Raw genomic sequence first — 13079 nt, forward strand, 5'->3', positions numbered from 1 at the left:
AATATATATATATATATATATATATATATATATATATATATATATACATAAACAGCTAAGTGCCAAAGCGACAATTCTCATTTTTATTTATTTTAACTTGAAGTAGTAAAATAAATTAAAATTACATTAAATAAAAGCTAGATACACAAAAAAAGAATATAATAACAAAAACACTGCAATGACAGAAATTACTAGCAACTAAATTTAAACAAACAACAACAAAAAAAAAGATTCTAAGAATGTCACTATAGGTTTTGTGACAGACTTCAGGTGGTACCATAAATATATTATCATTATATTATATTATTATAATTATATTATCATTCATTTAAAGTTTTAGGGCAAGTTGTACCATTACAGCACTTTCAAGAGAATTAGTGCACAAAGAAATATGCATCATATAAAATCAAATCAAATATCTTAAATATTGTAAAGAAAGATATATATACACATTTAAATGTCAGAACTATAACCTTTAAAAGTTATATTGTTTAATCTAAAATTATTGCTTGTTAGATTATAAGAATTAAGCATGATTGCAAAACAGTCTTTTATTTCAATCATACACTGTGGACAATAACAGCGAGTGACATATTTCTCAAGTAAATATAAAAGAGTGTTTAATGCTTCTTTAACATGAACAAATATCATTTTTAAGTCAGTGGTCCAAAATAAAGCAATCTGATATACTTCATATATTTTAAGGCCAAACTTTCATAATTAAACGTTGACAGTTAAAAGTTAGCTATAGAAAAATACAAAACAACTGTACAGTATTAAGTTCAAGTTTCAAATCCAGCATGCAATCACTTGCAACACACAAGAGAAGTGCTGAACTGAACTGAAGTGAACAGAATCAGATCTACAGCTGACTGTTCAGGTAACAGTGATCGACTGGCAAGGAGCAGTAGTGCAAAACACGGATCAAAAGGTGTAAACAAAAACTAAATTCTCAGAAAGAGCATTCTCCACACTTTTGCCAGCAAATAACAGTTCATTGCTTACATCAGTTTCATTACATGTCAAATGCTGGAAGAACGAAGAGCCTGTTGATTTGTGGCAGTAGTCCTGCAGGCACCTCAGAAAGGAAAATAAGAAAATGTGCACAAATCCAATTTTACATTAGCTTGTGTTTAAATAAGTATATTTTCAGAAGTTTGCAGTGTACTATGATTTTCCATATATATATATATATATATATATATATATATGGTATAAATGTGATGCTATTAATAATCAGCTTTGTGTATTTTTTTTTTTTAATCGTTCAGTCTTAATGTACTACTAAAATAAGAGCCAGCCATTCACTGGATGGCTAAGAGCCACACAATGTACATTGTGCAACAACGCACTGAAACTCAGAGACAGCTGATCTCATGTAATGTTCCAAACTTCCTGTTTTCTTACATTTTCTTAAGAAAAAACAAAACAAAAAAGCCCTTATTAAACATCTTTTAACCCGAAGGCTGACTAGGCATCTAGGGAAAAGAAATGAGCGGTCACATCAGACCTCAGAGAGTATACTCTCATCTTCAATACATTTTAAATGCAGCAGTAACAATAATAAACCTGTAGATGGCTCCACACTATTTTCCTTGGCTAACCTTCTTTAGATACAGAGAACATGCAGCCTTTACCAACCATTGAGTAGAGTTATGTGTGAGGAGTCAGAAAAGTGTGGAAGTCAGATGTATTTGTTACTCTTATAATGGCTGCTGTTATTCAGGATAGTTTCATCCATTCATACACCACTGGAATGGAATACTATTTGGAATGTTACTGTGTAATAATGTTATGTAACACTGCACTGTGGAAAGGCTGGAAGCTCAGGGCTATATCCTGTTCCTGTTTTGTGATGAGCAAGAGAACAATTCTAGGTATTGTTCCGTGAAGAACATCAAAAATAAAAGAGCTTACATCCTGTCCTAAGGCTCATATTATGTTTTTGATACAGTAGGGCACATGTGGTTTGACAAAAGCCTGTTTTACTTTCCAAAAGGACCCGCTTTAGCACCAAAGGCACTTTAAGCACCTAATTAGAATCTGACAAGGCCACTATAATCCCGTATTTACCTCATAATATTATATTATAATAATAAATGGACAAATATAAAAAATACAGATGAAAAAAAAGACTCTCTGTTAAACAAAACTCACAACCGAACTGGCCTCATCTTCCTGACAGGCTAGGCTGTCAGTTAACATAAGGCTTTGCATCAGAGCTATAGGAATGCTGGGCTTGAAATTTCGGCTGCGGGTATAAGCGAAGGGAAATGAGGATGACAGTCGTCCTGAGGAGTCGAATGAGAGCAGCCGTTGCTGAAGGTATGGACGGTGATCAAGTTCAGCAGCTTGTGACGGGTCTCTTTGCTCCAGCGCACGCTTCAGATCCTGCACCTGATTTTGAAGCTCCATAAGCTTGGTCATGACGGCCATGGAGCCTCCGCCCAGGATGTACACCTCCGGTATCCAGCGCAGGTAGCGCTGCATCCAGACACGGACAGCCGGTCCGTCCAGATAGGGGAGCAGGAGGCCGTGATAGTCCAGAGGACGGTTCTGCCAGGACTCGTAGAACTCGCGGGTGGTAGCAGCGGGGGCATCCGGAGAGCCCCTCCAGCGACTGAGACGCTTCACTCGTAGCATCTTTTTAAGGCTATCGGCCTCGTCCTTAAAGAAACCTTTCTTCAGTGGGGTTTTGAAAGCTGAACTGGGTAAGGATAAATGTCTTTGGTGCTAGAGATTTTGGATAAAAACAATGTAAATATTACATATTAATTTCAACTTAGAAATTATTCAATATAAACAGCACAGTCAGACAAACATGAAGTAAGTAGGGCAAGATTGGGTATGGTGTCTGCCTCACCTTCAAGTTTACCAAATAGCTATGCTCTTATGATGGTTTTATCGGGACACCAACATTTGTGAGATTTGTTTATACTTAACAGTAAATAATTAAGATTTGTATGGCACTAAATACAGGTTTTTTAAAATATTTTGTAGCAAGACGTGATACCATATGGAAGCCCATTTCCGTGAGTTTTTATCTCACAATTACGAGTTTGTAATTATGACTTTTTTTTTTCCCTCAGGCTTACATGATATGGACTTGCAATTGCAAGTTACAAAGTCAAAATAGTGGGATATAAACTATGAATTCCAAGACAAAAAGTCTGAATTTGTGAGATAAAATGTCACAATTTTATTTATTCAGTGGTGGAAATGGGCTTCCATAGGTTACAGAAGAATTTGGCTGGGTTTTTTTTATTTTTATTGAATTTAAATTCAGCATGAAATAGAAATTGCAAAAAAAAATGTATCCCTATTGTGACATATTCAAGTTATCAAACAATAATAAAAAAATAAATAATTATGGTGTCATTTGATTTGTCCATCAGTAAAGATTGGATCATAGAAAATGGCACTGCAAAATAAATTTACCACAAAATAAAATGCGTTCACATGATTAAAAAAAACTGGCTAATAATTACTTTTTTCAATATCTAAAAATATAAAAATGTGTATAATTAATTTTTTTTTCTTTTAAAATGCAAGTTGCAAATATTTCAGATTACATATTGTAATTCAGCTTTGTTTCTGGGATTCTGTCACTGATTTATTGGTCACTATTCAAGTCATTGTAAACATGCATTTATGCATTCATTGATTTGACGACACTTTATTGAAACAGTAATCAATGAGTTTAGCATGCTATCAGATATATCTGCATTTGAAATATTATGCTACAAAACCTAAATGTCCAAATTTTTTTCCATTAATAATATACTGCCAGATAAATACATGCTAAACTCATTTCTAAATATGACACACTTTTAGCCGTAAACGAACACAGATCTTAAAGAAAGGCATTCTTCAACATCTTTCCCCAAATTATTAAATATAGAGACATTTCACTCTCTCACCTTAGGCTTGTGAGGTTTGCGTACAGCTCTGTCATGTTTCACCTTTTCTAAATACAAGGGGTTAAAGAAGAAATTCTGGGCCTTGCTGTCAAACTGCACAGACCAGTCCCACACTGTAGGGCAGCTCAATGGGCCGCTTTGTGCAAGCGGTGACTCTGCCTGCCAAGACAATCAAGCACAGGCAGTTAGCAGGAGGCGAGCAGACTGTGTCAGGGAGGCAACGGCCACCATCTTTGGAGAACATGTAGACTAATAACAGCATTACAGAGGGCTGACTGTTTTCTTGTTAACCACTGTACTTCTTTAAAGGCCTCTAACATGGTTCAAAATGCAGAATGATGAATGCAGTACTCAAAAAGCAATCTTCAAAACAGTGTAGCAAACTAACGCTTTCAATAGTAAATGGTAATGAGTTTTCAATGAAATATAGAAGTTCTACCTTCATAATATTTTCTCTGTGATGGGCAGAGTTAAACAGAAAGGTGCTAAAGATTGGCACGTGAACACTGTCGGACAGCACAGTTAGGTATGTTTCGGAGAACTGGAAGGCTGGGCTGTGCTGCTGAACAAGCTGCCACACGCACTCCAGGAACAGGAGGAAGACTGGAGAATGACACTACATTGAGAAACAAGAATCAAATTGAAAAGACAATAAGGATGGGAATGTCTCATGATATGTCGGACACCATTAAATCAAACAATAAGACGGTCAGTATCATGCTGAAGGGCTTTATTTTGCAATAATTCTCCATTCGGCCAACACGAAGGGTTAAATAAACAGACATCGCTTTTCGGTGAAACTGTATTATTATATGAAAAGAAAGAGACAGCATGCAACGAAAAACCTGATAGCCCTGCAGAAGATGATCTGAACTGAATAGTCAAGAGTTCAATATTCTTCAATCAAAATATCTAAAAGCCATGACTGTCCAATCAGAATCAATCATTCTAGACAAACGTGTTCCAGGACATGATTTTAAAGCCTGATAAAAGACAGGTTTGCAGGTTGCTTTCTACTTGGCTGCAGAATAGCATGCAATTCTCAGAGATTAAGAATAATAAAAATGGAAAAATAGAAAACGGTAACATTTCCACTTAGCCTCTGAAGAAACTGAGAGCCCAAGAATGAGCACGCAATAATTACCTCCTTGTCTTTCAGATGGAGGCGATTACATCGATCCAGGAAGGCATGGCAACCAGCCACCCACTCCTTCTGAACTAGACTCTGGAAACCCATCAGTGTTCTGTAATAAGGGTCCAGCATTATCTGAGCCAGACTGGAGATCACACAGCACAGATCTGTTCCCTCTTCCTCTGCAACCAATCAATATCAAGACAAAACATCAGGGGATACAATCTCAAAGTCAATGGGATAGATCTGTCAAGGTTTAAAAGTCCTTCATTTCTAAAGGTAAGGTGTGCAATTTATGCACCAGGTAGAACTGCAGTTCTCTCAGACACTCCTACCACGCCTGGACAAACAGGTGCGGTCCCATTGCAAACTCACACTATTGGTTAACCCAGAAACTAACATGTTGGACCACTCGAACAAACAAAACAATGTTTTGAAAGGACCAGATTATTTGGAAGTTTTAATTTAGTTGAAACATGCTTGACCTACCTGTTATAAGAACATTTGTGTTGTCCTTTTCCAGGCATTCAACCACCTCTACTGCTTTTTGGAGACATTGTCTGTTGAAGACATCAAATGCAGCTGGATAATAGTTTCATAGAATCTTATTATTGATATTGATTGATTGATTATAAACAGGAATGCATATGGCAGGGTTTTATTAATGCAAGCTGACCTAATAATGTCTAGCCATCCTGAGCTTTCAATGGAAGAGAACCATTTCACATCTGACAACCAAAAATCGGTTGAATTTTCTAAGAGAAAAATAAAAAACATTTAACAGTAATTGAACATTGGAATATATATATATATATATATATATATATATATATATCCATCCTTTCATTTAATATTTGAGGATTTTTTTCACCTTTTCCTGTGAAAGAGACGTGTATATACTCACCGATAAGAAAGAACTGTTTGAACTTGTTATATGACTGCTGGATGTCTTGGATATTAGGAAGTGATTCTGAGAGGTCTTCTGTTTTTACAGAGTACAGGTGATTATGTGCAACTGCATTTATCATTCTGAAAAAACAAAACAAACATACTTGTCAATGTGAAGGTACTATTGACAGTCAATACTACTGACAGTTTTGGCTTGTTTTTGTTGTGGATACCATATTATACAACCATTTTGGCCCTTCAGCTGATCAGAAAGCAGAACAACAAAGAAAGTATATTGGTTCATGCTAATGCACACTACTAGATAACATACTACCATGTTGTCCTTTGATAAAGAAACAGTGACAAAAAAACACAGAAACCCAGGGCACAAATAACCATGAGGGTATCGCAGCGGACTGGCTTATCTCATGGGATAAATACAGCATAATAAACAGAGTCAGTATAATTTACGTGTCCAAGTGCTTTTGGAAATCCCCATCTTCCTGTGTCACAGGCAGGAAAGATGCTTTGAAGAGAGCACAACCGCTGTAATGAGACCAACACCAAATCTAAAGAAAAAATGACCAAAAATAACTTTACAATAACAAACATTATGACAACATTCAGAAAAATGATTTAAATGCTTAGATTTTAGCTAATATTCTTGACTCACTGGTAATCCCTTTCCTTGGTAGCTGAATAAATCCCCTATCGCTAATGGGATGACAAAGTACTTCGGTAACCTAAAATGTCAGAGCAGTTTTTGTTAGGTACATTTATTTCACAATGTATGACATGCTACAGAAAAACATTTTGCAACTATTTTATAATTATGCATGCATGCATTTTACCTTATAATAATTGAGACCACATTAAATATTTGTTCTTCTAGAAATGCACATACACATATATATATACATACATACATATATATATATATATATCAGGACTATTTAACAGTTAAGGTGATTAAAGTGTAATAGTGAGTAGTTCCATCACCTACAATAATGTTGTTGTTTTTTGTGAACTACCCAAATGTAAACGTGTGGGATAGATTTTTATATCAGTCTGGGTTTAGATTACATCCTGTTGCTAAACATGTACTGTGTGATTCAAACAATAGTAACATTTTATCAGATACTTCACAGCCAACAACAGCGGCAAAAAGTACCTTTGAGAGAGTTCAAAGTTCTCGTTTTCAATGACTAATCTACAGTTCGCCTTTGTCCGTTTCATTTCCCGGGTCCAGTCCTCTGGTGAGTCAAACATAATGGTCTCCTGTTTCCGCGGCATTTCTGCAGATACAAAATACATCTTTTGTTGTTCTTCCAAAGTTGACTGATGAGGCTCAACAAACCCTGACTGATAATAATAATAAAAAATATTTCTCAAAAAAGCATATCGGCATAATATATTGATTTCTGAAGGATCGTGTGACATTGAAGCCTGGAGTGATGGCTGCTGAACATTCAGATTTGCATTGCAGGAATAAACTACATCACAATGTCTATAAAGAAAGAATGACGGTTGTTCTTTCAGCCATCTGTTGAATTCCAGTTGCACAGACTATGATCAGAATTTAGCAGCTGCTGCTACAAGACCAGAGCTGCATTTCAGATGTTCTGCGTAAGTGCGACTTCATGAACTTCTCAAGGTGATGTTTCAACTCATGTTGTATAAGCAGTTACATGTGTTTGGAGAATTACTGGTTTCGGGTACTGCTATATGTTGAGTTACTCAGTCAGATATCAACAAGTGAAACTGAAGATAAATCTGTACCTGGGCTTGGGCTTGGTGTCCCCATATAGGAAAAGGCAAAGACACACTTCAGGGATTTCTCCTCCAAACAATGGTGAGCAATACCCTGAAAGATCTGAAAAAGCAAACAGACAAATGCAAAAAGGGATGTGAAACCCTCTTTAAAATGCACATAATCATTTCAACCCAGATGTCAAACAAAGTACCTTTCTGGCATCTTCCTCCTTGCTGTAAGTTAGACAGAACTGAAAGACTCGGAGGTCTTTACAGTGAATGATCATTTTGGATGGATTTTTGTTTTTCACAAGGGCTCCTGTTATCGGTTTTCTCTTTTCCTCATAAACTTTGAAAGAAATGAAATGTTTCTCAGAACCCAGTTCCAAAAAGCTTTACCAAGAAAAATCACATTGTTAATGTTTACATTCATTAATAATGCTAAAAAGTAAAAACGATTATTACCACCGTAGATGTGATCCACACACATTAATGGAATGTCATTTTCTCCGTAGAGTTTGTTCTTAAAGGTCTTGGCCTGGAACAAAAGTAAGTGACACAACAACCTCTTAGTGTGCGCTCTCAATGCAGACAATACCAAAGCAAGCAATAATAATGAAAGACAGCGATTAACATTATCTATGAAAGGTGCGTTTTTACACAGCACACCGTAACTAACAGGAAAGCCAGATGCCGTTGCCTTGTTCTGTGTGTTGTGACAAACATTCACACAAAACTTTGTTTGAGAAATCAAGCGTGAAACTCTCTTCAGTCCCTGTCAACCACCATCAAATAGAAGTCTGAAAGTAGCCTGTGAAACTTCTTGATACCAACTAACACTAACATCTGACCAAATTTAGCTTTCATCAACAACAGGTTCTGCAGGTTTTGAAGATCACTGATTAGATTAGTAACATTTATATACTGGTCTTAGGCAGTATACTGGTCTTAACAAGCCCCCCCAAAAAAAGATCTGAAACCAAGAGTACCTGGCACTTCATGAATACCTGACCATTTGAGACTGCTCTAAGTTTCCCATCAGAATTTCACTGTCAGTGAGTCAGGCACTCAAGTTCCTGAAATGGCAGCTAAAGTGAGAGCCCTCACAGCACAGTTCCTCATGCAGAGTCACAGAGCATGCAGTCCGCCAAAGCTTTTTTTAGTCCAACACCCAATGTTTTAAAATTGACTGTATTCACACTTTTTCTATTTACTCTATTTACTTATTTATATTAGCTGAAATGTTTGTCCAAATCTGACTAACAAACAAGAAAAAACTATTTATCATTCAGGAGCAAACAAAGTTAGTTCAGCGGTGTTTAATTTATTTGAATGAACAAACTCTTCCTGTACACTGTCATTTACCCAAATATGCTGATTTCTAATGCAAATGACTCAACTTCATAGTAATTCAACTCAGAAATTCAATATCGTCAAGATCTACAAAACTGTTATGGATTCATAGCAGGGCTGTCAATTTAATGTTCTCATTTAATGTAAATACTTATAAAACCAGTAAGTAAAAAAAAAAAAAAGAATAATAATAATGAGCACATTCATTCATGCCCATAGTTGAGCTTTTCAAACAGGACACATTTAATAAAAAAATAAATAAAAACAATTTAACTGATAAACAACCCCGATTCATAGCATTCTTATCTTTAATATAGACAATGATATGAACATCTAGCTCACACGTTATCTTCTCTTCAAAGCACACTACATGCGAATGCTGCAGTCTACATACAGGAAGTACATAACGTTTTTAAAGAAATGCTGTGGTTCTATGGTTGGTTTAATTGCAAACTATAGATGTCTTCTTAGGTGACAGAATTGTTGATGTAACATAAGGCCATTTTTAGGGAATACGGTGTTCATAATATGTTGATTATTTTGGTCCATGCTTCCGTGAATTGGAGGCAAATTCGTAATGTCAGGGGTATGTGTTTGTACGACTTGCTTCCACTCCACTGAGGGTTAGGTTTAGGGGTGGACCTTCATGCTTTATTTTTTATCGTACATTTTCATGTGAATCAAATTCATACGAATTAGTAAAATACAGTAGTACTGATTCTCATGAGACTGTGAAAGTGAAAGTGAAGTGACATTCAGCCAAGTATGGTGACCCATACTCAGAATTTGTGCTCTGCATTTAACCCATCCGAAATGCACACACACAGAGCAGTGAACACACACACACACTGTGAGCACACACCCGGAGCAGTGGGCAGCCATTTATGCTGCGGCGCCCGGGGAGCAGTTGGGGGTTTGATGCCTTGCTCAAGGGCACCTAAGTCGTGGTATTGAAGGTGGAGAGAGAACTGTACATGCACTCCCCCCACCCACAATTCCGTCTGGCCCGAGACTAGAACCCACAACCCTTTGATTGGGAGTCCAACCCTCTAACCATTAGGCCACGACTTCCCCTGTGTCAGAACAGAAGGGTTTGTTGAGTCCGGTCACCAATCTTTACCTTCTTCTCCAGTGGTCTCTCGTCACTAATGAACGTAACACGAAAATTGGTGCAGAACAATGTGCCAAAGACGCCACGCTGGGAGAGATCATCTTGAGTGTATTTGAGAATGGGGTTGGCGCTACAGAACTCCACTTCACCTAAGGAGCAACAGAATAACAGTCAAGTTAGTTTGAATTAACACAATGGCAACAAAACAGACTGATGTGACAAAATGACCACTGCTAATCATTTTAACTTTGTGTCAGTAAATTATAACCAGAACAAGGCATCGGTTTACTTTCAGGGATTTGTTTTGTTGCGTCATTTGGCACATCTAGTGTAGACAGCATTACTGATTAAATTGAGTTTTATTGTATTTTGTAGCATCCTGCCGTGCCACTCGCATCTGGTTTAGACATGTAGACATGTTTTGTGCATCTCTTCATAGAAATGCAGTCTTTTTTTATATATATTACCCACTTTTCTGTATCTGCAAAACCACTCTGATTACATTAGAAGCGATCTCTGGAAGCTACCCTTTTTAATTAGAGAAAAATTGTTATAGTCTGAATTGAAAATTACACCGAGGGGACCAGTGACACAAAATAAATTTTAGATTTACTTACAATAATACAAAGAAAATCCTGAGAGAGCAAAACACTGTGTAAGGGATTTCCTATTTACCTGGTAGCAAATCGGGATGTTTCTCTTGCTTCGATGGGTCTTTCTCCGATTTTATTTCCTTAAGAAGGCAGAAGCAATAAAATTATAGTATAAACTATATATATGAAGTATCTTACTAAATTAAATTTTCAGAAGTACTCTATAGCTAGGGTGACCATATGCACCATTCATACGGGACACGTCTTGAACAGGATTTTAATATTGCCTACAATATCCAGGTTTTGGTAGTTTGCACTGTGCAGGTCACAATCCCTTTAACATTTAATAACATTTTATTTTAGTGTAATATACAAGTAATATAATGAGAAATGAAACAAAATTGAACAAAATCAGCTGACTAAGACACTACCCAGAATAATTTTGTCTCTGGCACCATGAATTTTAGCAGTATCCCTGTGATATCCAGAAGACACGCGTTGCATCTTTAAAATTCAAGTCAGGTTACTTCTCTTGTTACTGGTTCAAACAGATAAAATAACTTTAGAAAACAGCAAAATCAAACTAATGGCAATGTGTCAAAACTATAGAAGTTCAGTAGAAAGAAACAGGATAGATAAAGGACAGGAAGTCATCGAGCAACCTGGCTACCATGAGGCCAGCTGCAAAACACAACAGCGCAAACTTCACAAACAGACCAAAGTATTTGGGACACTCCCTTTCCATAATGACTTCCCGGGGTGAAAACATTCTCTTAAAATTTGCTTTTGAAACCAAAGACATTAAAAACACATGGTCTTTCCGTTTCTGTAATTTTGCCAGACATAAATATGGATCACAGTGGGTCTTCGCTAATATGAAGCCAACAAAAATGAGGGGAGAGTGCTGTGAGATCCACCATGCCCCCTTCAGAGAGGGAATCAACTGAACTCTTCACTTAAGACCAGCGGCCAGATGCATAAACAAACACACTATTTTAAGACTGAGTCTTTAGAATTGGCCAGACAAACTTATGCAAATTGACTTTAAAAGTTCCTTAAGTAAAAATTAGACTACCTTTTTGTAGTAGTCACACGCACACACACACACACACAAAAGTGACTTTGATTGCATTAAAGCTTTACATTTCATCGGCTCATACATTCCCTAGGAATCGAACCCATGACCTAGGCGTTGCGAGCACCATGCTCTACTTGTTTAGAGCTACACAAAATGAACTATCATCATGCAGGTTTATATATATATATATATATATATATATATATATATATATATATATATATATATATATATATATATATATATATATAAAATGTGAAACATAAGATCACATCTTCACGGTGCTTCTATACGGAGTACAACCATTATTTCCATCATGCTTTCTTTAATGAAAAATAAGAACATGAACTCTATTGTCCACCAGTGGGTCAGGGTCATGACATGGCACATGACTTCTATGCGCGCACTTGTATCAACACTAACGTTAGATGTAAGTTTAGTTTTAAGGCATTCCATTAATGTGACGAATGGACTTCAAACACATCACATAGACAAGTGAAGGCACTCGTGACTCGTGTGTCAATAAACAGAAAAATCATTAAATAACCTGGATTATAACCCCACTCCAAGAAGACTACAGTGTAAAGTTGAGGACTTCTGGCAAGCCTAGAAAACTAACATATTTCAGTCGTCAAACCGAAGACTTTCGACTTCGAGGTGTAACTTAGGTGAATTAATTAAATATCACTGTTGCTCTCTGAATGCATTTCCCCATGTGAACGAAACGCGCACAAAACTGAGATTTCCCCGTTTGTCTAAACTTGAACAAGTCGACAATGTCAACATCAGTTTGGGATTTACTAACCCCGCCCAGTGCATGAATATCCGCGGTTTCTTGTTAAAAGAAGCTTATCTGGGTTGTTTTGAAAAAAGCGCAAGTATAATGCGGCACTAAAGCTTTCGCTTACCTCGGGGGTAACATAAGACACAAACGACGGTTTAGTAGACTTCGCTCCTCCGCTCCCCAAACTCAACATTTTGCCTGTCCCAGTGTCCCGCTTCCCGAACAGTCAGGTGGAAATCCGGGAGAGCTCGAGCTGGCCAATTTACCTCTCTCTCTGATTCTCTCTCCACCTCTATTTCTCCAGCGCGATTTCCTTTGGTTGGAAGACAAACCTGCTCTGACAGCAAACCGCGCCCATTTTACGCCATTGGTTCTTGATGGACTTACTGTCCATTTTCTGATCCGGTCAGCGCAAGTCGCTTATCGCTCATTGGTTAACGCGGCTGTCAATCACAAGCACTTCCTCAT

The 13079-nt window shown here is 37.0% G+C and overlaps 1 protein-coding gene across 1 annotated transcript; it reads right to left on the minus strand.

Annotated features, from left to right (window-relative positions):
- Positions 1–536: 536 nt before the first annotated feature.
- On the minus strand, positions 537–12957 carry LOC113049144 (myotubularin-related protein 12-like). Its single transcript, XM_026211210.1, has 16 exons — positions 12736–12957; positions 10832–10889; positions 10166–10305; positions 8158–8230; positions 7905–8041; positions 7720–7813; positions 7112–7235; positions 6614–6683; positions 6412–6509; positions 5957–6081; positions 5729–5807; positions 5542–5612; positions 5065–5234; positions 4360–4536; positions 3921–4079; positions 537–2733 (listed from the first exon to the last, which is right to left on the minus strand). Exons 1-16 carry the CDS (start codon positions 12802–12804, stop codon positions 2143–2145), a joined length of 2235 nt encoding a protein of 744 aa, XP_026066995.1. The 5' UTR covers positions 12805–12957; the 3' UTR covers positions 537–2142.
- Between the last annotated feature and the right edge of the window lie 122 nt (positions 12958–13079).

The sequence above is a fragment of the Carassius auratus genome, chromosome 30 (assembly GCF_003368295.1).
Source record: "Carassius auratus strain Wakin chromosome 30, ASM336829v1, whole genome shotgun sequence".
NCBI classification, from domain to species: Eukaryota; Metazoa; Chordata; class Actinopteri; order Cypriniformes; family Cyprinidae; genus Carassius; species Carassius auratus.

Coding starts and splice junctions, on each gene's coding strand:
- LOC113049144 (XM_026211210.1), bottom strand. CDS start 12,804: ATGTTGAGTTTGGGGAGCGGAGGAGCGAAGTCTACTAAACCGTCGTTT. Junction 6,684..7,111: donor AACTTTGAACTCTCTCAAAG/GTACTTTTTGCC, acceptor CTGACATTTTAG/GTTACCGAAGTACTTTGTCA. Junction 5,808..5,956: donor CAAACAGTTCTTTCTTATCG/GTGAGTATATAC, acceptor TTTTTCTCTTAG/AAAATTCAACCGATTTTTGG.